We start from the raw sequence: 27,524 nt of genomic DNA on the forward strand, positions 1-27,524 counted from the left end.
CTGAACCTTTCATCCATCATCAATACAGCATCATCAACGGCGAAGGAATGTCAAAGCAACGGCACGACAATTGCCAGTTTAAAAAAAAAAAAAAAAAAAAAAAAAAAAAAAAAAAAAGTCAACCGTCATGTGGCAACGCATGAGTTTCGAAACAGACCGTTAGTCATGACGTCGGCGCATGGGAGAGCAAAGCGCAAACATAGAAATCGGATCCACAAACGACATTTTTTAAACATTTATCCCCCGCTCAACGTATTTGACTCGAAGCAGGGAGACCTCGTCCGATTTTGTTCGTTGGGTTAGTGAGCAAAAATATCGTAACATCACCGACGGAAGAAAGGGACAAGTGAGGAGTTTACATGCTCAATGCGATATAGTGATCCACATTCCTCGTTACCCAATCGAATTTTTCCACTGATGTAGATCGGTCAGGGTGCTGCGGGGACACCGGGAAGATACAAAACGGGGCACAGCATCAGAGAAAACCAGTATTCTGGAACGATCGCGAAATGACGGGGCGGAGGCATCCATCATTGTACGTGGATGTTCGGCCTGTGAGGATGCGCGGACGCGTTTAAGGAGACGCGACTTCGGTCTTTCTAGTGATTGTTCCTCCCCATTCATGCTGTGTAACTCATCCACAAGTCAGAGATTATGGGAAGATCGAAATCAGTGGAAATTCGACGCCAAGAACAAATCGGGTAACTTGGTGCTAAACAGGGGAAAAGAAAAATCCAGGGTACCAAGCCAAGGCCGCCTCGATGTCAAAAGTGCTGTTTTGCATATTCCCCGGTGAAGAAGAAAACTTTGAAGAGTAGGGGGTAAAAAAAGAAAGAAAAAAAAAAAAAAAAAAAAAAAAAAAAAAAAAAAAAGGAAAGCAAAAAAAGCAGAGCATTGCTATTTGCACCAAAATAGGGGAGCATTAACGTGTTAGGCATAAAAGCAATTATCACGACACAGGGATGCTGCATCAAATCTGCCATGGGTGATGCGGTCAACAATCCAAAATCTTCCTTCCCGATCCCGCCCAGACGGAGGTGCCCGTTATGCGGGTGCATTGTGCGTGATCAATTTATCGTCAAGCACATATTGTAGGGTAAAGTGTGTGCTTCGAAAGCATGAAAAGGATCGTGTCGGGTTTCATTAGATAGTTGTACAGTACACGCTTGTGTAGCGTCTTCAACCGCTTGTTGAAGAAACCTGCCGGGCTTCCAATGATTCCATTTCAATTGTGTTTGTAGCCCAGGATTTGCCGGCCACCTTGTTTGCAGTTTCAAGGTGCATATTTCCCACGGCAACTAACGCAAGGTACCTCTGATACTATTTCTAGCCTCGTATGACCAGTCAGTCCGGTCAGATCCAACAAAGGGCGTGCAACACTGCAGCGCTTCACTAATGATGACCGGACTTTTGGTTTAGGCTGAGGCCTAACTTTTGACATGCAATCATCCAAACTTTTACGTACCGTAGTTGCCACTGTCTGTACAACGGCCCGTCTCCCGTCCATTCGGTGCACACATGTACCTAATTATCTATAGATTAATTATCTATAGATCTGTCCAATTTCCATCTTGAATGAATGTGCAAGTAACAGTAATTACAATGGGGAAATGCAAGTGGCTGAGTGGTGATCGGCGACTCTGCAACAAGCATTTCCCCAAGTAAAATAAGCCAATGGGCATGAGAATTGTGTATTTGCAGTTTTTTTGCCCAGCAAGTCAATTAAATGAAAATTAAAGCAGACGCCCTACCACGTACTGCCAGCATCGTCTTGAAGCTCTTCCTTGATTGGGGGAATCCTTGGTACTTTTGGGTTCCTGTCAACCCCCTGGTTCTGAAACACGCCGGCCCAAATTTGCATATTGCAGCTAATCAGCGAACAGGAACAAACATGAATGTCTCCGGTCAACCTGGACTAAACGGTTCATCGGCACGTTGAGAAGATCAGAGAAAAAAATCAACAACAAACATCAAACAAGACTTGCACGTTGATTGATACTCACTGAGATTGGAATGCGTCTATTCCCATGATTACTGCTTTCGAGCTAGCCAGTATTCTAGAAGTCACACAATCCCTTCAATACCACCCAAGCTGACCCTTCCACTCGTTTACTTTTTTTGGGTGTTCTTTAAAGGGTGCCAAGGTGGTCGGCCCCGCGGTGCCCCTGGATTTTCTTTTCGTGGGTCGAAAAAGCCCATGGGAAAAAAAAAACAGACCAACTGGCTGGTCGAATGTGGCTGATGCGAAAAGGGTCCCTGCAACAGATCCTTTACCCTTGTCCTTGCCCGCCTTATCAACTCCATTTGGATGAGCAAAGGGCAAAGGTGACGACGACGTTGGTTGGTGGACTGTGGACACAAGTGCAAAGGAGGCGGCAAAGCACGCCAACAAGAGGGACGAAATACATCCCTCGCGTGCGATTCTTGTTACAGCTCGTCCGGCAGCTGAGGTTACAACAGCCAACGGATACACAATCGGAGTAAGGGAGCGATTTATGAAGTGCCGGAATGCGATCAATACCACCACACCCCCAAAACAAAACGAAAAAACAAATGTCTCAAACAGATAGCAAAATACGAAAAGAAAATATCTAAAACTGTACCGAATTCTACCGTTGAGAGAAAACACAAAAATAAATAAGAAAAGGTCAGCCGCTTACTGCACCGTCAACCAGGAGCGATGGGGCGAATAGATGCTGTTATATTCGCGGCTGCTGCGGTCATCAGGGAAAAAAAAGCGGCTAGACCCAAGCCTGGGGAACACAACCGGCTATATCGAGCGACCAGCTGCTATAATTGACTGCATTCAATCCGTGGTTCTCGGTAGAAGAGGGTGTGGTGGGATGTTACTCCGATCGGTAGGAGGGCAGGTATGGGGGAAATATCCTCGTTTGTTGCAAAAAAAGGTCCTCTCTCTCTATCTTCGGTTTTGCCGACCGATTTCGAAGCATTATCCGCGTTGCCGCGCTTGGCTCCAATTATCCTCCTGCCCACGAAGGCATCCTCGCCCGTTGTTAGAGGGGCTTGAAGTTGCATGCATGCCTCGTTCAAGGACCCGCCCTGCAGTAAACTTGGCAGATGAGAGCGCTTGCTTGACTGCGATGAGTGACGGGTGTTTGGGACGAAGCTTGCTGCTCAGTCATCAAACTATGTTGCGGTTATTCGCCTACCTACTTGGTAGCAAAGAAATAGTTCAGACCAAAAATTTATTCATCTTGTTTATCTGGTTTTACTTTTATTCATTGAGGCGACGCGATGGATGCAGGGAGCAAACCGGCCCTCTCTTTCTGGCAAGGCTCCTAGCCTAGCTTGTGGGACACGGGCACAAACGAGTCTTCAGCAAAGAGAGAGAGCGAAACCAAGGACCCACCTTCTTGTCAGCGGGGCTTTCGCAAGTCAGTTCCCGCGACAGGGTGTCGTCGTTCATCCAGGGGTCTTGGCTGCCGGCTAACACACGCCCCCACCCCCCTCCCACATCCCAGCCGGACCCAGCTGATGTGATTGATTGCGGGCATCCAGGGAAAAGCGCGCTGATATTGCATATTAATTCGATTTCCGTCCGTTTTTTCCGCCAGCCTGCTTTTCCTAGCTCTGGTTTTGGTCCCAACCCGATCTACTTGTCGTCAGGGCACATCTCGAGGTTCCTATTTTCTTTTCTTCCTGCAGAGCTCCTCCATTACCGAGAGCAAATGCAATAAGCAACTCCTGCCTGACTGCCCTGACTGAGAGCCGCTTTGCGCCTGTTCCGCTCCTTCCTGTTTTGGCCTTCTTTTACTTGTAATCGGGTTCGTTCCTTGTTATTCATTCGTTCTTTCTTTCCTCCGTTCTTGTGAGAACTTCTCTATTAGGTATCATCTATTTACCATACCTTCCCCTTCATTCCTTTAACCCCTTTTTATTCTTCTCTTTCCTCTTTCCTCGCCAAGGTTTTTTCCTCTTCGCGACTTTCACTCTTCGGTCCTCACTTCCGCATTTCCCTTCCTAGTTACCTATCTAGGTGGACTCTCAAGTTCGGTTGTGATCATCTTCGTCTATTCAATTCGGTCAAAGTCCACGGGATCTGGCGTCCTCGTCTTCAATTCTGTCCTCCGTGTCTTTTGCAAACGACACTTCGATTCTCTGTACCTACTTTTCGACAGGTCTGCATAGCGTGTACCACCGTCCCAGTCAGTCATTCAGCTCAGCTCTATCTGCCACTTTACGGGATCAAATACGAATTCCCTTCAGCCTCTACTGCTGTGGTACCACCGAACCGAATTCAGGGCGACATTTACCATCACGCCGTGTTACCGAAACGATTTGCGCATACGTCGAAGAATCCTAATCCGAGGATCAAAGCGTGACAACTCTTGACAAAACGCTTCTCTTCCTTGTGCAGTCAAACGGGCTGTACATCTTCAACTCGGACCTTTTCAAGAAGCTCGCCGATCTATCAGCCCGTTCTATTTCTTCTTTTTCTTGCTCGGTTCACCATCAAAACAAGCAACTCCAGACCAAGCATTCCTTTTTAACTTCTCACGCAAACAAAACCCGCCAAAATGCGCATCGCTTTGCTTCTTGTCTCACTTGCGGCCAGTTTGGTCTTGGCCCAGGACATCAACCCTGTCCCGGCATGCGGGGTGAGTCTCTTTTTCCAGTTTGCAGTTCCATCTCCCATCGCTTTAATTTTTCCGTACCCCACGATATGGTCGTCTACTCCGTATCCCATCGGGAGAGTGGATGGTTTTTTTCCAAATCGCACAACTTTGAGTCGCTGCAATATACCTCTTACATACGCCATGCAATCGCATGGTCACTGGGTGGTTTTGCAGCAGGCTAATGTAACCGAGGGGGTTGCATTGGGGGGAACATCTCATTCCGCTGCATGCAGGTGCTTGTTTGGGCTGTCAGCTAACCACATTGAGCACTACAGCAAGGTTGCTTCAACAGCATGAAGGGCAAATTGGGCTGTGCTGCTGCCGACCAGAAGTGCCTTTGTGACAAAGCCGACTATCGCAACGGGTTGAGAGACTGTGTGACTCAGAGCTGTGGCAGTGAAGCAGCAGCTGCCCAGTCTGCATTGAACGTATATGTCGACGCTGTTTGTGCTGGTACGAGTGTCCCAATGGTCCTGAGAATAGCTGCTATATGAGAAAGGCACCTGAGCTAACTAGGTATTTGACAGCTGCTTCGACTTCCGCAGCCGCTGCAACATCAACTCCTCCAGCCGCGTCAACTCCAGCGTCGACTACGCCTCATTCTACCTCGGCGCCACCAACCTCAACTCCTGCACCTACCACCACTGCCGCTTCGACAACGCCGAGCTCAACTGCAGCCCCGGCTGTGACAACAACCTCATCCAGCAGCACCTCGTCGTCGACCATAACTAGCAGCACCACTTCAACCTCGGCGACCTCGTCGGCAACTGCTGCGCCTGCGGCAAGCGAGAAGTCAGCCGAGGGGCTTTCTAGCACGGCCAGAATCGGGATTGCTGCTGGCGGAGCTGTAGCGGCACTCGGCCTAATAGGCGTTCTGGTTTGCGTATTCCTACACAGGCGTAACCAACGCCGTGACAACGATCAGACTCGCCGTCTTAAGATTAGCGAACCTATGCCTGGTGCCGGCCGGACGTATGCTGGAGATCATTTCCACGACAAGTACCAAAGCAACTCCCCTTCGGACGTTGACTTCAAGAGCCGACGATACGAGGATATGTTGCCAAGGCAGACACCGAGGAACATGGTTTGAAGTGAACAAAACATTTTTCGTTTGTACTTTTTCCCTTTTTATGTTCATAAATTACCGATCAAACAAATATCTTGATCAAAAAGGAAGAGTGGAGTAGGATGTCGATGGGTTTCCGTGACATCTCTTCATTTTCCCATCAAATACAGGCTATATTGTTGCCTCATGTCTTTATTCCATGATGTGTCGAGCGCATATTCTTTATTTCAGGCTTTGATCCTCGAGCTTTGGCGACGAACACTGTTTGGGGTTGCAGATGATCTTATGACGATGATGTTTGACATGAATAACCTAACCTACTTGAATGCCTTGATTTTTAATCAGTGAAACTGTGTGCTGGTGAATGTTTTGTTTTGGTCGGCTTTGATTTTTTTGGGAGTGTAGATAAGACGTATGAGTTAGCAAAATATTAAAGATTTCTAATGAGAATGTTCTGGTGGCTGTATGCTTGGGGTTTCAACTGTTGGCGTCTCTTAGTCCGTACCACGTAGAGGTATGGAAGTAGGCATGCACGTATCATAGGAATCGGGGAATCTCATCTTTTTGAAGTCTAGATCGCACATAATCTACAAGAGGCCTTTATAATTGATTTGACTTCTAGTTTTACAAATACATTTCATCTCCTGGCAGTAATGCCAATATAACCCATCAAAGCTTTTGTACAGATGTTCGCGACAGAAACAGGAGAGTAAGGGTATTAAGAAGCAGCCGTGATGTTTGGTTGTCTTGGTTCAAAGGCTCAGTTTACCACGAGTAGTGTTGCCTTTGGGCTGTTACGGGTCTGTTGGGCAGATGGACCCAGGGCTTACGTGCGTCCTCCTTGGCCTTCCTCTCCTTGTATTGCCTGATGAGTGTCCTTTGCTCTTTGAGAACAAGGTTCAAGTCTAGTGCAAAGGAGGAGTCGTCAGTAAAGCGTTTTGCCAAAGATGACATACCTTATAAATCAATACAAGATGCAAACAGGTTTTGTACTTACTGGTCGGGATTGACCACTTAGGGATGTGACCTCTCCTGGCCGGGTAGACAAAGCCGGCAAAGACCTTCCTTCCGTTGTTGACCCAGGCCTGCTCAATGTACAGCTTGTTGGGATCGGTGATGGTAACCCACTGCCCGTCCTTGAGCTGAATCTTCTCGGCCTTGAACTTGTTGGCCGCCGGCTCCTTGAGGCCCATGCCGGCCACGACGGCGGCCTCATCCCTGGCTGCATCGAGGGTGATGCCAATGTCCCGCGCGAACTTCTTCTTTGAGAAGCGCATCTGGATCATGGCGTCGTCAACCGTCCTGCCGGCGATCTGGCGGGCCAGCTTGACGTGCTTCTTGGGGCCGAGGCGCCATACGGGGCCCCGGTAGGTCAGGGTCCGCTCGGTGCGTGCCAACCGCTCGGCCTTGGTCTCGCGGCCCTCGGGGTCCAGGGCCCGGCTCACGTAGCGCGTCACCATCTTGCGTGTGAAGCGCATGTTGCCTCGCGGGTCCGGATCCGTGCTGCGGCACATGGCCTCGTACGTCTTGACGAGCCCCGGAACTGTCCCGGGCTTGCGAGCAGCATCTGCAGCAGACGCTTTGTTGCGGCCCTGATCTGGAACGGCGGTATGTACGGCCTCGACATCATCCTTCTCGTCGAAGATGGACTGGCTCCCCAGCTTTGTCTGGCCGAGGCGCTCCTGATAGGCGGCCGTGTTGGCCTTGTCATTGGCCGTTTGGTCTTGCTGTCTTTTCAGGGCGTCCTGGATGTTTTGGCTGGTCAAATCGGTTTTATTCTCGGTAGAGGCCTTCTTGAAGAAGTTTTTCCTGCCAAAGAAGCTGCGGAGCTGTTGCTGGCACGATATTGGGCGGGCGGTAGAGGCTAAGCACAAGGGGTGACCGAGGCAGATGGGAAGAGGTTAGTTACACAACAAAGGCAAGAATAATTTGTCCATGTGTATCATGGCCATTCCTGGCTGCAAAGTGACAGCACCGCCGTTGGGAGAGGAAAACGTGGATGGGCGGACACCAACCGGCTGCAAGAGCCCGCCTTATAGGGAGGTGTAAGCTCATCGTGTCTGTCGCGTGGCTGCTCTTTTTTCGTTTGTCTTCTTGTCGCTGCAACTGCTCGGGCGACGAGAGCAGAGACCGTGCTACTGCTGGATGGTGTTTGTGTTCAATCACTTCTTGGTCCTCCTCGTCGTCGTCGGACCGTTTTCCATGTTGCACGTTTCCACTCAAAGAAACGCGGCTCCCAAAATTTCGGGAGGATGCATCTGCTGACATAATGCCCATTACCACCCACCCCTTGTCGTCAATTGAACCAATCGGTACCTGCGTCCAGATAGCTTTTGCTGCCAAGTCACGTGATATAACTGTCCCAGGAGCTCCACCCACTAGCCTTGCTGTTGCCGAAGCATCGTCAGACCACTCGGGAAAGAACTTGGATTGAAGCTTTCAATCCCATCTAGCAAATCGACCGCAACCCAACCGAATCAGCAGACCCCACCTCAAGCAACCCAGTTGCCCGACCGAAAAAAAAACATCGAGAAGAATCAGCGACCGATCAATTGACACAATGGCCGTCAAGCCCATCGTTGGTGTACGTCTACAGCAAGGCAGCCTTCTCTCTACCGACTAGGCGTGCGGATTGGAACGGGTCGCGATTGGGTCTCGAAAACACCAGCGCGGTTCCGATGCTGGCTGCTGGCTTGTGGATTGATATGGAACTGGCAAGCTAACGCGGGCTTTTGGCCACTCTGATGTAGATGCTCCGTAGGGGCCTCATCCTCGACCTCTCAATTGGTCTCAGTACGTGTCTACCCGCGAGAGAAAACTCGGATTTACTCCACGGAGGCTATATGGGCTAGAGGCATTTTGCCCAGCCAGAAGACAGTCGTCATGCTATTTTTTGGTTGAATGTGCGGATTGCTAACATCTATCCCTCTTGCAGGTCTTGGAACTGCCATGGGCAGCCTCTACTGGTATGGCGACTACATGCGACCTCCTTCCTGAACCATTGGTTTCTCGTCGAGAAGGCGATAGCCATTGGTTTTTTTTCACCAGCCATACAACTCTTCATGTAGCATCTGCTAACCACCGACGGGTACGGTCCAGGTACGGATACCACGTCCCGCGCACCAACATGCGCGACAACTACTACAAGAAGCTCGAGGACCAGAGGGCTGCTGCGCGTGCTTGATTGAGTGAAATTGTGGGCGTGACGACGAAAAGAACAAAGTAGCATCTCGTTGGGGAGAGGATGACGGAATAGACGCGATGGGGTTTTGCTGAGTCGCAGCTGGCGAGGTAGACCTATAGATGGAGTCACAAGCAATTCGCAACCTTACTTTTCTTTCTCCTCTTGCAACCGTCTTTACAACAAGGTTTGATGTTTTAGACGTGAAAGAATATGAAAATATTTCGGTGGATATGACTTCTCTGTTCATGAAAGGCATGGAGAAGGGGATGTTCATCGTTGGGTCATGACGGCATAGAGCTGTCCGGACGCGCCCATGACTGGCGGTGGGAGATATCTGTAATTGGCTGGATACCTGGTATATGGCAGAATGCCTAGGGAAGATGATGTATGAATGCCCACTTCAGTACATAGGACGACGAATCTAGGGTTTAGGTTGGTCCAGAAGGCATCGACGATCAAAGGCCATGTGGTCCATAGATTCCAAGAGCCAAGCAAGGTATATGTTATCGTACAGGTAGGTATCTCAACTCCAGTACGCTTTATGCCATGCCGAAGATTTCCCGACTACTGGCTCCTTTTTGTCCACAGTATGGACGAGACCTTTCGGATTATCGGCAGGACAACCTTCGAATCCCTCCCATGCAGTTGTCTCGACCATAAACGGGCCCTTTCTGTCTTGACATCTGCACTCAAGCAAATCGTTCATCAGTGCCGACCAATTAAAGAGCCATTGATTATCAAGAAAAGAAAAGAAAAGAACCAAAATAAAGTAAAAATTAAATGAACAAGAAAAACAACTCACCTTCTAAACAAACGCCTCACAGGCCAGCACGTGACTACCGACCCAGGCTCATTGGGCCTCGCAACCTCGCAGCTGTGCTGGAGCATGGACAGCAGCTCACAGTCGCGCCGCAGATCGATCCTGTTGTCGGGCGGAGCAGAACCTCCGGCCGGCGGCTTGCGCTTCTTGCCTTCCTCGTTGATCTGCACCGCGTCGGGGAGCTTGGCGGCTTGAAAGGCCGTTATCTGCGGCATATTCGGTAGGGGAAAAAAAAAGAATTCGATCTGTTTTTTTTCTTGGTATATTCTTTTTTTATCCTTGTGTAACAATGACGACGACCGGATCTACCGGCGCCAGAATGCTAGGGGAGATTGAGGAGACGACGCTTGAAGAGGTAAGATTTGCCCCTCTTCTAGATTTATTTGTTGTCTTCTTGGTTTTTCCCTAGAGCTCTTTCGAGTAAGTGAGTTGGAGTCGATGATGTTGATGTCGTTGTCGATGACGTTTGTGGAAGGAGAAGGAAATGGAAAGGATGCGCGATTGTTTTATTTTTTACGTTTCAACCAGAAAACTATTTGGATAAGCATTATTTTTGACAAGCCCAAGACAAGGAATATTGTTATTATTATTATTGTTGTTAAATTGTTTATATGTTTTCATATGAAATGCAAGTTGACTTTAATTGTATTTTAATCACTGACATTTCTTCCAGATCCTCAATTCACTTCGGTTATCCATCACTGCCCTCGATGCAGAAACACAGCCTGTGTCGGGTCCAAACCAACCATTGACATCGATAACAACAACTCTCGACAGCAAACGCAAGGGACCGCCACAACCAAAAGCCTTCCCCATCGCACCTCTCAACGACCTAGCAGCCCGCCATGGCCGCGCGACCGGCTCTGCCCTTGTGTCCATCTCGGGTCGTCACCTCGCCCTGCTGCACCTCTTGATCGCGACCCTGATCGCTCCGCCGCACAGCAAGGCCGTCGTCGTCGTCGACCTCGATGGTCGATTCGACCCCATCCGAGTCCTGCAGTGCACCCCTTGGTCGACGTCGTCCCCAGACAACGACGGCAGTGGCATCACCAGGCCTACGCCGGCAGACCTCGCCCATGTGCACGTCCACCGGCCCGCCCGCACCTCGGGCCCGCAGTCGGCGGTGATCCGCGCCGCCGTCGCCATCGCAGAGCAGCATCTCGTGTACGGCCGGCATGGCAGCGGCGAGCGAGAGTGGTGGGGGACCGTCGTGGTGGGTGGTGCCGTTGGTGCTGCCGCCGCTGCTGCTGGGGATGGTGAGGATGGGGTCGCCTCGGCGGCGGTGGACGTTGTCGCCGGCCCGAGGGGCTGGTTGCGTGTCGAGAGAGAGGATGTTCCTGGGTTTGGGCTGGGTGTGAGCGTGGAGGAGGCGCTGCTGGAACGGGAGCGGCGACGGAGGGCGGTCGAGGAGGCTGGGTGGAAGGCCGGCAGTGTTTGGGGTGGGTTTGCCTTTGGAGAGTCGTAGCAACCCACCTTGCTGCCCTCGATGGGGTGTGATCTATCGGTCACTCGTCTCTCGGTCTTCAGGCGCACCGAACCTCGGTTTTACGATTCGACGACTTTGGCAAAGTACGATATCCAACTTCCATGCTATGGCAGGCGCCAGGTATTGCGCAGAGCAACGGCTCCTACATCCTGGAACATGATGAGGCGAATGTCGAGTTGTGCAATACGCGAGTATTTCATGGATGATCAAAGCCCATGCAGCACCATTTTCCGTGCAGACGGTTCGACACTGGCCTGTTCTTAGACAGCCGCAGTGATCCAAACAGACACAAGGTAGTGTAGTGGATTGTCGAACCAAGCTACACGATAAATCGGCAACCAACATTAGGGATGCATAATAATCATGATGGTCATAATAATCATAATGGTTGAAGTTTGCAAGTCAATGCGATTGGAAAAATGTGAGTTAAAAAAGTTACCCAAATATATAAACTCCGATTCTAACAATGATCTGTTGTCTATCCTGTAGTAACCCAAAGCCAATAACCCAAATGAAATATTTTTCGAGTCCATTACCCGATGACCTCCAGTTCGTGCGTCGTTAAACAAGATATGAAAAAAGAAAATATGAAAAATCAAACGAGCGATAGTAAATCGCGGTCAGCCACCATGGGCGAAACCGTCGTGGTATCAAGACTGAAGTGAAGACCGATTGGAAACCACCGAGAAGAAGACGAAAGGAAAACAAAAGATGGAAAGAAGCCTCGCCTCCCCACCCCTATACAACAACCTCGAGGTGCTCGACGGCGTTCTCCTGCTCGGTCAACTGCATCTTTGCTCCCTTCTCAGCCGCAACAACGGGCGCGGCCAGCGCCGCGGCCTTGCGCTTCTCCATTTCCCTCTCGATACCGTGGTTGACGGCGTCGAGGACGGTGTCGACGGTGACGCGGGGCACATACTTGGGCACGGTGCCGTCCTGGTAGACGCCCGTCTTGACCAGGATGGAGTACCACTCGTTGTCGCTGACGGCGTCCATGGCGTTGGTGCCGCGGATGTCGCTCTCCGGGGTGTCGCCGACAAAGTAGACGGTCTCGGGCGGAGGGGCACCCGAGGTGAGGCCGTGGCGGTCCTCGCGCCAGCGCTGCAGAAGGCGCGTGGCGAACTCAAAGGTGGGAACCTGAGGCTTGCCGAACGAGTGGGCGCGGAGGGTTCCCTTGCCGCCGGTGACGTCGGAGAAGACGACCTCGACGATGCGGCGGAGGGCTCCCATACCCAGGCGGGCGTGCTCGTGCTGCGCGGCCCAGAGGGTGTCGTTGTGGCTGAAGTAGACTGGGGGGCCCTCGTCAAAGGTCTCGGACCTGGTCTCGAGGCGGCCGCCCTTGCTCATGGCGACGTCGAGGATGATCTGCAGGTCGCTGGCCCAGTCGCGGCTGTCGGCAAAGACGAAGACGGCCTCGATGACGATCTTGGAAAGGTCGCCGCCGGTGCGGGCCAGCAGGTCGCGCGAGTTGGAGTGCTCCTGAGGGGTGAGCTTGCGGAAGGGGGCGGTGGCGGCGTTGGCCTTGATGATGTCGCCGGGGGTGATGACGTCCCGGAACCCGTAGCCCTCGGCAACCTCGCGGCACTTCTCGCCCTCCCCGCCGACGACCAGGACGGTGCGGTGCTCCTCGGCCAGCTCCCTCATCGGCGTGTGGCCGCAGATGAACTGACCGGTCGACACCTCGATCTCGAGCTGGCCCGAGAGGTCCTTGCAACGCTCGGCCTCGGTCTTGCCGCCGCCGTTTGTCAGGAAGATGTAGGGTCTATTTTTGGAGTGTCAGTGGGCGCTTCTGGGTTTCACTTTTTGTGGTGACGGGTGGGGGGGAGAGGTGGGATGATTTCCCACTTTGGGGTCTTTGTGGGTCTTTGCACTTACACCTTGACTCCATACTTGTTCTCGCCGTTCAGGACCTTCATGGCCTCGACTGCCTCGGGGATGACCTTGCCTCCGCGGATGAGGACGCCGTCAATGTCGAACGCAAATGCAAAATCCTCAGCAACATCGGGATCTGCGAGGGGTGTGAGGGCGGCAGTCAAGGGTGATCCGGGGCTGTTGGGGGTGCCGGAGCCGGAATCTGATGCCAGGGATCCGGGGCTGGTCGGTGTGGAGGAGTCGGATTCTACAAGGGCGAGGCTCTTGAGCTCGTTGCGCATCTCCTTGTCGAGCTGCTTGTCGAGTTTGTGGCGAGCTACGTCAAAGGCACCGGCGAAGCTGCTGGCCGACTGAGTCCGGACGGGGCCGGCGGGTCTTTGCGGTAGGGACGACATTTTTGTGTTTTTTTGTTTGATTTGAGGTTGGTGGTGGTTAGGGGAGGAGGAGGTTGACAACCGAGAAAATAACAAGAGAAGTGTTGTTGTGGAAAGCGCGAGTCCTTCTTAAGGAAGCTCGAGAAGACCCGGTGACGTTATAGAGATGATGACGATGCTGGTGACGATGTTGGTCTTTTTCAAGCTAGCTATGTTGCAACAAGTCAAGCAGTAATCTCAGATATACTGAATCATGAAAGATGCTAGCGTATGATATGGAGAGGAAACTGGAGAATGTAGAGATATTTTCTGGGGTTTATTTTGGGTCTGACGGCCATCTACTTATACCCCGAGAGATTGACACAAAAAAGAGACAAAATGGTTCAAACCATGTTCACCCCTACGTTGCCTGCTATCATTATTTTACTGTGGACGCCTTTTTCTGGGGGTGTGCCACGCAACTATCCCAGACAGGACCAAACAGCAAGGCGCGGGTTCTCTTTCGATAAGCTCGCCCCCAGGGGGAGGGAGCAGGGAACCAAAAAAAAAGGGAGGAATTGGGAACGACAGGGTCAAGGCAAGGGGGTGCGGCGCCGCCCAAAAATTGTGGAACCGGGCCAACATGAACGAGTTTTCACGTCCAAGACTTATTCAAGTCGTCCTGCCTTGTGGGGAGCAAAGGGAATTGCAAGGTTGATAGGACGAGATTCATCAACGTGCGGGATAAAAACAATCTCAGATAGACGGTTGTGGGTATACCCTGGTGGGTAGGCCGAGCTATGATGCAAGTCCGGTTTGTGTGTTCTGTTTTTGTTTTTTTATTATTTAATTTTTTTTTCTTGTTCGTCCTAACAAGAAATTCCCACACAGTGAAGCCACTTCAAGGATCCTTATGGTCCTTATGGCTTAAAAGAAAAGACAAGGGGGGTGGTTGGAAACTTTCTTTTCTTTTTTCTTGGAGTGGATGGCAACGATTATCATTTCCGTTTGGGTTTAAACCCGATAAACAATGATTGTCCTGCCCAAGAAATGGCGACACATGGCTGCTGGTTGGCGGATGAAGAATCGATCTGCAATTTTTTTATTTTTATTTTTTATTTTTATTTTTCTTTTCATGGCCGTTTTGATTTATTCTTTGGTTGGTTCCGAAGCACTGCCTTTACCGTGCGAGGCTCATCAATTTCCAACGGTATGCCCAAATTTCCCGTCCGGTGTTTTGGCTGTTGGCTTGATCAGCACAACAAAGAAAGCACAAGTCATGTAGCTTGTGTAAATCTGCAATTGTTAGAAATTATTTTTATTCGGCGGTGTATCATCAGAGCTAAAGAAAGAACAAACAGGGGTAAAACCAGCGAGCGGGAAAGAAAGTGAAAAGAGAGGGGAAAAAAAAAAACAAGCCGGACGCGGCTGAGGCTGAGCTACGAGACTTTGTTCAGGGGGCCAAGGCCTGATGCTCACGCAAATCCATCATTGCCCTAAGGCGAGCGGGTCGGTCATCCAGGTACGGTAAGGTACCCTATGTCATTATTTTAGTTGGTTGGTAATGATCCGACATCGAGCGCGCGCGTTGCTTCAAAACTCTATTGTCCCGGTATTTGCTAAAAGAAACAGCGGTATGCGTATGGTAGGTAGGTAGGCACGTTGCGATAGTAAATTACGTTAGCAGCCGCTATTTTTCGCCGCATGCCGGCCGTGGTCCAACATCAAACTTGTGGAAGGGAGATGCCGGCCCAAAGCACGACTCTTGGAACGACACGCTACGTGCAGGCAAGGCAAGTTCAGTGAGACCCTCCTTGGTGTGACGTCGTCGGACAAGCCTGACGCCATTGGACGGTCAAAACTGCATGAGGCACTTGGCAGAGCCCTTGTGGTGGTTGATGGCCTGACTCGCGCTCATCAAGTTTGACATTTTAGGTGTATGTAGTGTACAGTACAGTAATAGCGAGTTTGCCTTACGTCGATGGCAGAGCAGGCAAGGGGCGGCAAAGCAACGTATGCAGTTTGCTGTTGCATAACAGCCCGGCTACACAGTTGATCCGATTGTGGGACGACTATCTACGGTACCGTGCAAGCCGTGCTGGTTGTCGGGGAACGGAGCTCGAAAAAATTAATGATCGGCATACAGCTAAGACTGATGAGATATTGTGCTGTACTGTATGTACTATACTGTATGGTATGCTTGGCGGTGCAGCTAGCTACCTTAGGTAAGAAACCTAGCTACCTAGCTATCTGACAAGACGCATATTCCGAGGCCATTGCTTAGTGTGTCGCCATCCAAATGGCGGGGGGCATGGAAAGGGTAAAAGGAAAACAAAAAGAAAAGAAGGGAAAAAAAAAATCCTAGGGTGACAATCAAGGTCAGACTGACCGTCAAGGAATCCACACTATTGATCGGCGCTGCAGAGTGAGGTGAGTACCACTGCACAGTAGCACAAATTCAAATCGGTAACGATTTACTCGCCAGGAGTGGGCGGCTCTGCGGGCGATAGTCAGGGTCTGCCTGCTAACTTTTTGTGTTTCTGGTTGAGATTAAACGTGTGATTGGCTTGTGTTGATCAAAGAGCAAGCGGTTGATCAGGTGATTTTTATTTTTATTTTTATTCTATAACTTTTTCTCTGATAATCACATTCATCATCTTATCATTACGGTAGTTTGGGCGGCCCTTCGTATCAATAGCACTGTTCGTTCGCAAACAAAAGCGCAATGGTCTGGTCTGTCTGTTCCTCCAGCTGTGCAGGCAACCAACCCCAAGGTCCCGCGGAAGAGCTGATTAATTGACACTGTCTGAGATGCCCGAGTCGTGCTTGGAGTTTACGGTGAACCGGCAAAGTGCAGTACAGTGTTCCACAGAACGGCCCGCAGTGACGTCGATCTGCCCCTCACCCCCTTTGTGTAGTAACCCCACCACAAGAATATCCTCTTGGGAGAACGGCTGAAAGCATATGTATGAGAGATGCACTCTGACGAAGAATCATACCAGCCAAGCAAGTACGTCTACCTAATATCTTCTTTGTGTACCCAAACACTAGCGTTAATGCGTAAAATATTCTCGAGTCGATTGGCTTCACTCACCAGGGAATGACTAGAACAACAGAAGGAAGCCTACCTGCCTAGTATACGGAGTAATTAACATTAGTTCTGCCGTAGTACCTTGTGCCAACTCCCGCTAGGACCTGTCAAGGCTTTTTGTGTCAATCTGGTTCAAGGAGCGATCTGCTTACTGATCTTGGTATCACCCGGTTGTGCGATGGACTGTGCAACTGCGGCGGCGGGCGGACCAAGACCATTCCGACGTACTATGCAACCACACTGTACAGTACGGTCGCGGCGGTCCCGGGCGGTTAGGCCCCCCTTTTTCGGTCTTGCTGGCGGGCATATGGGTGGAAGGAACGGGGATATACAAGCGGGTGAAAGCGACTGGGCAACCGATTTCTTCCCTTCCATCCACCGGCTACCGGCAAAAGTAATTTCAAGCTTCTATTTTTTTTTTTTTTTTTTTTTTTTTTTTTTTTTTTTTTTTTTTTTTTTGAGGCTGACGCGGCGAAATTGATACATCGATGCGCCAAGATATGCAATCGACCTCCAACTTCTTACTCGGAGTAGTAATCAGCAGGTTTTTTTTTGTTTTTTTGTTTCTCGTCTCGTTCATTTTGTTATTTGCAAAACTCGGTCCCCCTCCCCTTTGGGTGTGGATCCATACAGTAACGATATGTACCACTAGCGCAGCTTCTGCCACTATCTCAGTCGTAACCCAAGAATCGCCTACCTGCATACGTATTATTACCACCTTAAACGTTTACCTGCAGTGTTGCTTTTGCCAAGCTTGGGTTGAGTTGCGGTTGTGTGTCCTGGGAGGACCCCTTTTTCTCCACTTCATTCCGGGCTGCATGCCAGACCCTTGGAAACCATCAGGCGCGGTGACGTACGTCTCATCCCCAGTAAGCAGGTCGCCATTATAGCGGTGGGGGGCGCTTGGGGGGGGGGGGGGGGGGGGGNGTTGATAAGTTTTGATCCGAGAATTCGTCTTGCGAGCAATGTTGTTGTGCTGCCTCTGTGGGTGAATCCCAAGCTCTGGCCGAAGGGAACTTTTGATCCCAAGAAGACAAAGAGGTAAAGTAAACGGCTTTTCAGTTGCAAGTTGAATTCACCGAGGTTAGTTGGTGGGAAAGACGACGACTGCTATATAACGGTCGGGTTCTGTGAAGGTTTTTTTTTCCTCGGGTTGAACGTGGGGGGGGGGGGGGGGGGGGGGGGAAACAACTAATTATTCACAACGTATATTATTGGGGACGGGAGAAAGTCTGGTGCCCATTTGTGGACATGATTCCTACCGAACCCTGTCAAGCCTGCGTCGGTTCGCTTTTGAAGATCCTTACCTCTACTTAATGAGATAGTAGAAGGACCTATCCTTTTACGCTCCGTAATCTCAATCCTCGCATCCGAGGGCTTTTCGGGTCGGTTGTTTCGGGAAAGCCTATCACAACTTCGCAAGGCTCCACGGGACGAAAATGCTTTGTCTCTATTGATTGGCTCCTTTTGCCATCTCGTGGAAAATCTTATGCTACATATGAGTGGTGATATATTGGCTCTTGTCGCAAGAAGTGCCCACAAAAAATATATCACTGTACCCACGTACGAAGCAATACAGTGGGCAAAAGGGAGAGAGAGAAAAAAAAAAAAAAGTACTCAATGCTACGCGAGAAAATACGTTACGACGTATTCGGCAGGAAGCCTCCAATGAATGCTAACGGGTGTAGGTGTCGCTTCCGAGGTTATAGTTCCCGAGTGTCGCTTGGCAACCCGGCGTCCGGACTTTGTTTGGCGGTCAACGGCCCTTGGTCCTTCATGCTCACACAGTCTAGCCAAACAAACCCCCCGCGAACGGCCCGACTTGAGACGAAGAGAAAGATAGTAAGATCGGCAGGCCTACCTGTTTTGGTGGCCGGAGTCCCGACGGCCCGCATTTGGATGCGCAGACAACACAAAAAAAATCCCCCTTGGTAACTGTACACACCAACTTGGAATGTTCTTCACATGGTTTGTGCGACGGATGCCGCAAACCCCGTGGGCAAGCGGTCGATCTCGATGGAGAAGGAATCTGGAGGAGGGGGGATTTCCAGAAGGGGGGATAAAAACCGGGCACGATGAGGGGGTGGATGCATCTGAGGTGGACTTTCCAGTAAGTAAAGACCCGCGGTTTGAGGCCTTTTTTTGGTTTGTTTGTTTGTACTGTCTGTTTTTATTTGTTCCGTGTGAATATACTGTATGTCAGACTATCTCTAGCTGCCGTGCAGACTAGCATATATGTGGTTTTGTAACAAGTTACCTAAAAGTAACAAGCATGCAATTAGTCAGGGTTGACATTGGCGTTGGCGTGAGCGCTTGTTCCTTGGGGGAATCTCCAGTCAACGGACGGCTGGGATGGGATGGTGTTCGATCTTTCTTTCCCGGAAATGTCGATCGCCGCACGCACGTTTGGACATATGTTGTTTCTTGCTGCCAACAAACAGTGTCTTGAAGTGGGTGTTCTCGAGTAGTCTTGTGTTAGAAACTTGCTTCCAACCTTGTCGAAGCGCATAACAGTAAGCGAAGTTGTCGTCTGGTAAAACTTGACATTGGTATTGCATGTGCTTATCCCCAGAAAAACAAAATGGCTCATCCATCATCTAATATTAAGTCCCAAACACATGTTTCCTTGTCGAATTTATTTTGGGAATTATAAAGTTAAGATGAGCAGTTAGATCGGGTAACAGCTGTCATTGGGTATGAGTCGTTCACTAGAAAATTTATAGTGAGGCATTATTGGTAGGCTGGGGGAATTTTGGTTATGTTGGTTACCTTGATTATATTGGTAACGAATAAAGTGGCTGTTGGCATAAATGTGTAACTAGGTACCTTATGTTGGCAATGTATCGTATCACAACTTGACTGTTTGCATCCAGCTAATCCTAGCAAGCCTAGGCCAGGTATGCAAGAGTAATAAAGTCTTGATAATAAGTCCTAATGCCAATTGTTCAGGTAGAAAAGTGGGAAGGGGGGGGAAAGGATCGACCCAAGATTCATTTACTGCTTACTGTTAGCGGTTGGTGGGAAGATTTATTCCATCAAGTCGTTGTTGTTGGTCAAGTGTTGAACACGACCCAACGTAAATTACCTACCTTGGTACCTTTACCTAAGGCAGCCGCTACGAGCTAACTGCGGACACGTGCGAAGCGGGTCATCGCAGTAAGCAGACCACTCAGGTGGAGTTGTCCAGGGGGGCGCACGCTATTTTGGTTGCCGCGCCTCAATTACCTCTGCTGAACGGCGCAGGCAGCAAGCAAAAAACACCAATTAGTTGGCGGTTGCTGACCTTTGAAGAAAACACTCCAACACAATTCCACATCCTGCCAAAAAAGATCGCCTGTCCCCTACGGACCCAACAACAAGAAGCAAAGGAGCACTGCGCCATGCTTTCTTATTATCTTCTGCCAAGTAGTATCCCACCTAGTAAGTGGAGTCGGAGTTGGAAGACGGATGGGCTTTACTACGATCCAGCGGAGCCAGTTCCTCGTAACTTATGGATTGAAAGCCATCGCCGAGACCCAATTGCCTGGCTCTTGGCCATTGGGTAATCACCCACCTAACATCCCAGCGCTGTAGTAAGGCAGTCATCAAGATCCCTAGGAGTCTAGGAGATGTCTAAGCTATATAGCAACACAGAGACCAACTTCTGTGTTTCTCAACATGTTGATACCAAACACCATATCTATTCCGATCATCGAGTTGCAACTTTCAACTGATCGATCATCACGCTTCTCATATTCTTCCAATACGCGTCCACTGTGACTCGTCAATTGCTTGCTTCTTGTTGACACTTTTCTTTTGTCCTGCAATACCCCCTACACAACCGCCACCATGCACGCAACACTAGCTGTGGCCCTACTTCCCCTGCTTGTCGCCGCCCTGCCCACCGGCCAAGGTCCTTATGGCGCTGGCGCTGGCGCAGGTAAGGCCCTCAACTCCCTCGACGGCTCTTCTACGATCCCTTCTTATTCTCAGACCCTCCCCCAAGGTGGCTTGGGGCCCGGAGATGAAGACCTTGAAGATGACGACTTGGCCGATGGCGACCTTGACGACTACGTCCCGGATCAGGCTGCAGCAGCCCCTCTTGCCGATGACGACTATGACGAGCTGGCCGGTTACACTGACGACGAGCTGAACGCCTACCTGGACGGAGACAATGCAGAGGCATACAGACGTCTCGCACGTCGCCAGCTCGACGACATGTCTGGGGATATGATGGAGGACGAGTACCTCGATGACGGATACGGAGACGAGATGGGTGGTTCCATTGGCGGCGCATCGGGAGCAGGTGCCGGAGCAGGAATGACAACTGGTATGGCAGCAGGTACTGGTGCTGGTGCCGGTGCAGGGATGGGATCAGGTGCCGCAACAGGCGCCGGAGCAGGAATGACACAGGGTATGGGAACTGGCGCTGGTGCCGGTGCTGGTACTGGAACTGGCATGCTTGACGAGTACGACGAGCCTCTTGGCGCCGGCACTCCGGCCACCGGGACCGGGGCCGGAGCCCAACCGGTCGCACCCCAGACGACTCCTGCCACCCAAACTCCTTCAACGACCCAGACCACGCCAGCCCAGACCACCCCGGCCCAGACGGGCACGCCGGTGACGGGTCAGAAACAGAGCCTCGGATCCAAGATCAAAGAATACGGTAAGAAGTCCCTCGAAGTGGTTTCCTCGGTGCTGGGGGGTGCCGGTAAACTCGCGAGCAGCGTGCCCCGCACGGGCGGCATGGGCATGGGAATGGGCACGGGTATGGGCATGGGCACCGGCGTCCTGTACCGCCAATAAAAGGCTCTTTCTCTCTTCTTTTTTCTACTTCTCGAGGATGGGAGGAGAGAAGAACAAAAGAACAAAAAAAGTCTCATGCTGCCCATATGAGGTTGGTTGACCTTCAGCTGTCCCCCGCTGCCCTTGGAATCTGCGAAAGTCCTTTTATCGGGATTTATGGTTTTGCTGACATTCACTTCAATTTTGTGCTCTCACAGGTGGTAAAATCGTCAAGACGGTTGGCAGTATTCTTGGTTTTTAAGCTACATTTGTTTCTTTTGTTTCCTTTATATGTTTGACATGGAGTTGGATACTGGTTGGTTACTGCATTGATCAAACGGCGCGAGCATTGGGAATACCTCGAGAGCGTATTTGTGTCTTTTATTAAGTAGGGTCATATCCCAATTTCGTTTTCTTTTTTTTTTTTTTGACAAGAATTAGTTGACCTCTCAGAGTCTGAGTGACAACTGTGCCTTGAGTGATTTGGCCAGTTCCTTCCCGAATGCCCATCGAAATATCGCACGGCTTCCCTGATCTCACCAGCAGGATCAAATTAAGATCTTCAGGGGACGCAACCTAATGGAACGTTGTTCACAAATTCCACTTCGCCTCGGCCTGCCCCTCAAGCCCCAACGATCCTTCATCCATAGCCTTGCGGTATACCGGTTTGGACCGATACAAAAGCACGTTGACATCAAGATGCTTCTGTAGGGACAAGTAGCGATTCTACGAAGACTATTTGGGCTTCTTCTCTTGCGTTGATTGATCAGATGCTCCTCCTGATCCGAAGAAGCTCGCGGTCCAGGCGGGGAGTCATTGATAGAGGGTAGGTGTGTCGCTCCACGGGCCGCTACGTAGCGTGATGGATACTCGGGCGTCACGACGTTACAATAACTCCAGCTTATTAATTCCTCATCAACTGTCACATCTTCACTTGGCAGGCTCATCCACATCCATCAGATGACTCTGCAGACCCCTGCGGTCCACATTCATGGCCCTCTCTAACTCCCTCTCCTGCTCCCTCAAGGCGGCCTTGCTCCGCGCAAGGTCGCGCTCCTTCCGCCTTTTCTCCTCGGCAAGTGCGCGTTCGCGATCTTGCATCGCCTTTTCACGCTTCTGCCGCGCCTCTTTGGCTTTGGTGGTCGCCTCGTCCTCGGCGCCGCCGTCGTGCTCGCCGTCTTCGGGCGGTGGAGCCAGGGTCTGGATGTACCCCTCGACGAGCTCGTCTCTGGTCTTGGCGTCGAGAGATATGAAGCGAATGTCGGTCAGGACTGACGTCGGGAGGTGGGATGGGTTGGTCTGTCGGTTCAGCGTCGACAACGGTTGTGCCCGCAAGAGGGCCGTCAGGTCGGCCTTGAGCGTGGCTTGAGGCATCTTGAGCCGGTTGATGTGCTCTCTGTACCACTTTTCACGGTCTTTATCGCTGATGCCTGCGTCCCGCATCGGAGCTTCCTTTTTGTATTTACGCTTGAATTCTGGCCAGTATAATTTCGGATTGGCCTTTTCGTGCAGGAATGCAAAGTAAGGTATCCTCGGGTCCTTCTTCTCCTCCTTGGCTCGTTGCTCCTTTAGCAGCTTTATGCGGTCTCGGGACCATTCTTCCCAGGTGTCTTTGCGGTCCTTCATGGTCGTGAGCACCGTGTACCTGGGATCGTCAAAGACCTTGCCCTCCTCAATCAGCTTATCCCAGGAGCTATAAGGGTTGATGTTGAAGTCGTTGAGCATGTCCTTGAAGAGCCCGCGCGCGTCCTCTTCCGAAAGCTCTGCGCCCTCGGCACCCTCGGGCCAGTCCTCCATGTTCCCATCATCGTAATCGCCCGGCTCTAGGCCGTATTCCTGCCCCATGGCCTGAAGTTGAAAAGCAATATCGTCTTCACCAAACTCCAAGGGCTCCTCTGTCCGTTGACGTTTCCATGGTTGGTCTGAATCACCAAAGTCCTCGCCATCCTCGTCGTCTGTGACCTCCAGCTCTTCATACTCGTCGCTTTCATCGCCGTCATCTCCAGGAGGGGCATCTTTACCAGGCACATTCCCGGCATCATCACCACTCTCTTCACCACCATCAGTAGACTTCTTTTCAGCAGGACCTGTCCCACCGCCAGCGGCAGCCTCCGCCTTCTCTCTGATACGGGCCGTGTCCAGCTCCAAAATCCCAGCCTTCAGCCTGTCCGGTATCCTCCAGTAGCTCGCGTTCTTCTCGGGATTGTACGCGAAGCGCCGTCCATACTTGGTAAACACCAATATCCAAGGCTCGCACCCCGGGATCGCCACCTTGCTCTTCGGCTTATCGTTCGGCTGGGGCGGTGGTCTCCTCTCGCCGCCGGCGCCGCCACCGCGGCCGCCTCTGCCCCGGAACCCACCCCTTCCTCCTCGCGAGTCGCCGTCGTGCGCCGGGCGCGGCTGCATCTGCGCCATGAATGCGTTGGCGACGGCCGGGTCGGAGAGGCGCATCTGTGGGGCTTGTGGTTGCGGCAGGGGAAAGACACCGGGGGCGGCGGGCCGCTTGTAGGTCGACTCGCCGGTCGCGGCATTGTGGTAGTAGGTGTGGCCGGTCGGGGCCTTGTGCTCAGTCCACCCGGGGGGAAGGGGTTGGGCTGCCGCTTCTGCCGCGGCAGATGGTTTGTAGGTTGATTTGAGCATGCTTTGTTTGTCTTGAGATGTTGAGACTGGAGGTGAGGGTGGTTCAGGGTCCTTGGCATTCCTCCAATGGGCGTCGGTGCACGTCTGTCGCGTCTAAACTTTGGCGGGATTCGGTGGCAGTATTTGATTGACGTGACGTCGTTGAGGGCACGTGACATGTTATAATTAATTTCCATGTACCAGTCAGTACAGGCAGGTACAGTAGTACCGCGCAATCCAGGAACCGACTCCGCTGCCTGACGTAGCATAGTATGGGGAACAAACATGTAATAGATGCAGATTTGCCATTTACGGAAGGGGAACTCAAAAGTCATCGATGCTGTCCAGCCACTGATATTCTTTTCACCCCAACTTGGATGTTTTTGCGATGTCGAACGTAAGTTTCAGCGTCTGGTGCTAAGAGAAATTTTTATTCATTCATCTCATTTCGTTTGCTTTCCTCACCTACAAAGTATCTTTCTTTACCGAAGCTTGGAAACTAGCAAGGTGCCAGTCTGACCTTTAGTAAAGTTAGTACAGGCCCACCAGGCGTGCATATGAGCGATTCATGGCCTTTAAAATAATGACAGTGATTGCTTCGTTTCATAGGGGAAACCACTAATATTAAACTTATATAGTAACCCTCATGCACCACTGGCTAGAGCAAGTCGTTGACTCCTGCAAATTTTGGTACAGGTTACCCTAAATAAAGTTTTTCAGGTGCGATTTGAGCCCTTTGTGCTGTACTGCATGTTTCTTTATCTCTTTCCCACTACCACGTAAAACCACATCTCTCTGCTGAGCTTATCACGGTACCTACCAACCAATACCGCATACCCCACCTCTGGGTGTGCAACAAGGTGACGACATCATTTTCCCCTTGCAAATTGGAGAATAAGAAAGCGGGCTTTATTTTATCGTGCTGCTCAATAATCAAGCACTGTTCGACAATTACTACCTAGATCATTCAGCCCGGGCTGGAGTAAAGTATCTAGAATTAATTGAATAGCGAGTACAAACAAACTCCCCGACGACGGCAAAAAACGCCCAATACTGCAGGATGGCTTCCAACCCTCCTGCAGCATGCTGCAACATTGGCGTAAGGCACGAGTATGTAACCGCTGAGGAGACCCCAAATCTACATCGGTTCCTCTCAAGACTGACCCAGAACCATGAACCAGAGGCACGCCAACTGGCCAGATGGTCATGATAGAGAACAAGTGGGATGCATATCTTGCTCTGCCACCCGAGGGCAAGGCCCACAAAGACGTCGTGCTCCTCTACCTGCCCGACGTCCTTGGAGTCTGGCAAAACAGCAAGCTGATGGCGGACGATTTTGCCGCCCAAGGCTACACGACCCTGGTGGTTGACACTTTCAACGGCGACCCTGTGCCGCTCAACATCTCACTCACCGCGCTTGAGAAGTTTGATTTTGTTAGCTGGAGGGACTTTGGCACGAACCATGATAACCCTCACACCCAAGAGGCTGTTGATCCAATCATAGAGGCGGCCATTAAGGTGCTCAAGAATGACCACGGCGCCAAGAGGATTGGCGCCGTCGGGTACTGCTTTGGAGCCAAGGTGCGTAACATTAGTAAATACCTATCCAAAACAAAAACAGCACACTTTCTTCAACCGATATGCTGACGAAAAAAAAACCCCCACTCAACACCCTCCTACCAGTATGTCGTCCGTCACTACAAGAATGGTATAAATGTGGGATTTGTGGCCCACCCTTCCGACGTGACCGAGGAGGAGCTCGACGCCATCCCGGGTCCGCTGGCCATCGCCGCGGCTGAGACGGACAGCATCTTCACGAGCGAAAAGCGCCACCTTTCCGAGGAGTTACTCAAGCGCTCCGGGAAGCCATACCAGATCAACCTGTACTCTGGCGTACTTCACGGATTTGCTGTCCGCGGAAACATGTCAAACAAGATTGAGCGGTACGCCAAGGAGCAGGCTTTTGTACAGGCCGTCACCTGGTTCAACACCTGGCTATTGTGACTTCCCGAGAAGGCTAGCTTGTGATGGTTGTTCTTTTTTTTCACCAATCTCTCGAGGCAACAGTAATCCAATATGCCGAGACTCATACATAAATACACAAGGATTGGAATAAATACTGTTCGAGCAAGAGATAAGACTACCAGCTAAGATTGCACTCTTTTGGATGAATCATGTGTTTGAACTGACCTGTCATCAACATGTCCCGCTACCTTAATTCGATGATTTCTTTTCTTCCTTTTTTTGGTAATACTTCGGAGAAGCAAAGTATTCTACTTTCTACTTACACAAGACTAGTTACCTTGTGACCAAAATGGCGTCAGGCTACTCCAGAATGACATAAAAGGCCATTGCACTATATCGCGGGATATACCCAAGTATAGGTAGCAAGCATATTTGAAGTCTCATTCCAGAGAATGCCAAGCCCATAGTCAATGACAATAGCCTATGCACAAACGATATATTCCAGTCATTGCTTTTTCTTGGTTAATGCATATTCCTCCACCAATCCCAACAGCCCAATCCAATTGTGATATTTGCATGCCAGTATACACTTTTTCAGCCAAACACACCCCCAAAACAGTAACTTCTATACATCATATTCAAGGTGTATGTTGGAGAACTACATCAAACAGCATCCATTACAACACCGATGTACAAAGAGACGAATGTTACACTCAAGTCAAATCATCCACTTTCAAGCAATTGACATATGGGACCACAAGTAGTGCTCTCAACAGTGGGAACAGGCTGGGAACATGCGCTGGCGTTTGTGAAGGAAACTGCCTTGGCCAAATCTTGCCTAAGGACCATGTTCAGTGGGAAGTAGCAATCCTACAAAACCAACCGCCATCATCTCGGGGATAAGGCTTTTCTTTTACTTCGGGAGATGGGGAGTCGGTAGATGGGGTGGAACTGCCGATCTGCCGCACGGAAGAGGAAGGAGACATAACAGCATAAATGATTGGCGGTAAAGCATGTGGGGGGTGTGATGGGTGAGTGATGCGACTTATAAGCGCTCCCTGCAGAAATGGGATGCGTGGGCGTTTTGACCCCAGAAAAAAAGCTGTGTGCCAAGGCCCCCAACTCGCTGGCACACTGGCCGAGATACTACCATGCGTCGGGGTTTTGTAGTAGCGGCAGTTGTTGCATTGTCACCTCGTATGCGGAGGGAGAAACAGGCCCTCCGCGATTATGGATGCCGGCGTCCTGGCAAAATATGAAGCGAGACTGGGGAAGACTACAGCCGGGCTGGGTGGGGGATGGTGCCGGCATACGGGATGGACACTATGGTATAAATGTGAAGAGGATGTTTTGCGGTATAGAGATGTTGGCAGTTTAAACTTGCCCTTCGCTCATGAAATTGGAGAAAGAAGAAAGAAAAAAAAAGAAGAAAAGATAGAAGATTTGTTTAGGTTGGATTATTCTCCGATTCTGATAGACAAGGGTTTTAGATGAAGATCTTTCCAGTCTCTTATTTGGATAGACAGGGAAGTAGATGAAAATGGATTGGATCTGAGGTAAAGATCATTTCCGGTCCCTGCAAGACTAACAGATAAGAATTGTGAACCAACTGGATTAGGCAACTGAATCTGGATTTGGACAAGATGAAACGCAAAAGCAAAAAGGTA

At 50.6% G+C, this 27,524-nt stretch overlaps 9 protein-coding genes across 9 annotated transcripts; 5 read left to right on the plus strand and 4 right to left on the minus strand.

Moving 5' to 3' along the window:
- Nucleotides 1-2,872: 2,872 nt before the first annotated feature.
- On the plus strand, nucleotides 2,873-3,451 carry PgNI_07909 (uncharacterized protein; the record flags this gene model as incomplete). Its single annotated transcript, XM_031127913.1, has 2 exons — nucleotides 2,873-3,013; nucleotides 3,248-3,451. The coding sequence occupies 2 exons, from the start codon at nucleotides 2,873-2,875 to the stop codon at nucleotides 3,449-3,451; spliced, it is 345 nt and encodes a 114-aa protein (XP_030980900.1).
- A 160-nt stretch (nucleotides 3,452-3,611) lies between these two features.
- PgNI_07910 (uncharacterized protein) lies at nucleotides 3,612-6,126 on the plus strand. The gene is made up of 3 exons (XM_031127914.1): nucleotides 3,612-4,619; nucleotides 4,913-5,090; nucleotides 5,165-6,126. Exons 1-3 carry the CDS (start codon nucleotides 4,539-4,541, stop codon nucleotides 5,725-5,727), a joined length of 822 nt encoding a protein of 273 aa, XP_030981495.1. The 5' UTR covers nucleotides 3,612-4,538; the 3' UTR covers nucleotides 5,728-6,126.
- Nucleotides 6,127-6,251: 125 nt separating this feature from the next.
- On the minus strand, nucleotides 6,252-7,882 carry PgNI_07911 (uncharacterized protein). The gene is made up of 3 exons (XM_031127915.1): nucleotides 7,719-7,882; nucleotides 6,701-7,567; nucleotides 6,252-6,608 (listed from the first exon to the last, which is right to left on the minus strand). Exons 1-3 carry the CDS (start codon nucleotides 7,756-7,758, stop codon nucleotides 6,469-6,471), a joined length of 1,047 nt encoding a protein of 348 aa, XP_030981496.1. The 5' UTR covers nucleotides 7,759-7,882; the 3' UTR covers nucleotides 6,252-6,468.
- A 248-nt stretch (nucleotides 7,883-8,130) lies between these two features.
- On the plus strand, nucleotides 8,131-11,066 carry PgNI_07912 (uncharacterized protein). The gene is made up of 5 exons (XM_031127916.1): nucleotides 8,131-8,287; nucleotides 8,454-8,496; nucleotides 8,639-8,669; nucleotides 8,803-9,580; nucleotides 9,698-11,066. The coding sequence occupies exons 1-4, from the start codon at nucleotides 8,264-8,266 to the stop codon at nucleotides 8,885-8,887; spliced, it is 183 nt and encodes a 60-aa protein (XP_030980692.1). The 5' UTR covers nucleotides 8,131-8,263; the 3' UTR covers nucleotides 8,888-9,580; nucleotides 9,698-11,066.
- Nucleotides 9,411-9,922, minus strand: PgNI_07913 (uncharacterized protein; the record flags this gene model as incomplete). Its single annotated transcript, XM_031127917.1, has 2 exons — nucleotides 9,411-9,570; nucleotides 9,690-9,922. 2 exons carry the CDS (start codon nucleotides 9,920-9,922, stop codon nucleotides 9,411-9,413), a joined length of 393 nt encoding a protein of 130 aa, XP_030980693.1.
- An 865-nt stretch (nucleotides 11,067-11,931) lies between the features above and the next one.
- Nucleotides 11,932-13,460, minus strand: PgNI_07914 (uncharacterized protein; the record flags this gene model as incomplete). Its single annotated transcript, XM_031127918.1, has 2 exons — nucleotides 11,932-12,955; nucleotides 13,069-13,460. The coding sequence occupies 2 exons, from the start codon at nucleotides 13,458-13,460 to the stop codon at nucleotides 11,932-11,934; spliced, it is 1,416 nt and encodes a 471-aa protein (XP_030981126.1).
- Nucleotides 13,461-20,337: 6,877 nt separating this feature from the next.
- On the plus strand, nucleotides 20,338-21,294 carry PgNI_07915 (uncharacterized protein; the record flags this gene model as incomplete). The annotated part of the gene is made up of 1 exon (XM_031127919.1): nucleotides 20,338-21,294. One exon carries the CDS (start codon nucleotides 20,338-20,340, stop codon nucleotides 21,292-21,294), a length of 957 nt encoding a protein of 318 aa, XP_030980679.1.
- Nucleotides 21,295-22,203: 909 nt separating this feature from the next.
- On the minus strand, nucleotides 22,204-23,913 carry PgNI_07916 (uncharacterized protein; the record flags this gene model as incomplete). The annotated part of the gene is made up of 1 exon (XM_031127920.1): nucleotides 22,204-23,913. The coding sequence occupies one exon, from the start codon at nucleotides 23,911-23,913 to the stop codon at nucleotides 22,204-22,206; it is 1,710 nt and encodes a 569-aa protein (XP_030981493.1).
- Nucleotides 23,914-24,721: 808 nt separating this feature from the next.
- Nucleotides 24,722-26,227, plus strand: PgNI_07917 (uncharacterized protein). Its single transcript, XM_031127921.1, has 3 exons — nucleotides 24,722-25,002; nucleotides 25,074-25,473; nucleotides 25,576-26,227. The coding sequence occupies exons 1-3, from the start codon at nucleotides 24,953-24,955 to the stop codon at nucleotides 25,894-25,896; spliced, it is 771 nt and encodes a 256-aa protein (XP_030981494.1). The 5' UTR covers nucleotides 24,722-24,952; the 3' UTR covers nucleotides 25,897-26,227.
- Nucleotides 26,228-27,524: the final 1,297 nt, after the last annotated feature.

The sequence above is a fragment of the Pyricularia grisea genome, assembly GCF_004355905.1.
Source record: "Pyricularia grisea strain NI907 chromosome Unknown Pyricularia_grisea_NI907_Scaffold_4, whole genome shotgun sequence".
NCBI lineage: Eukaryota > Fungi > Ascomycota > Sordariomycetes > Magnaporthales > Pyriculariaceae > Pyricularia > Pyricularia grisea.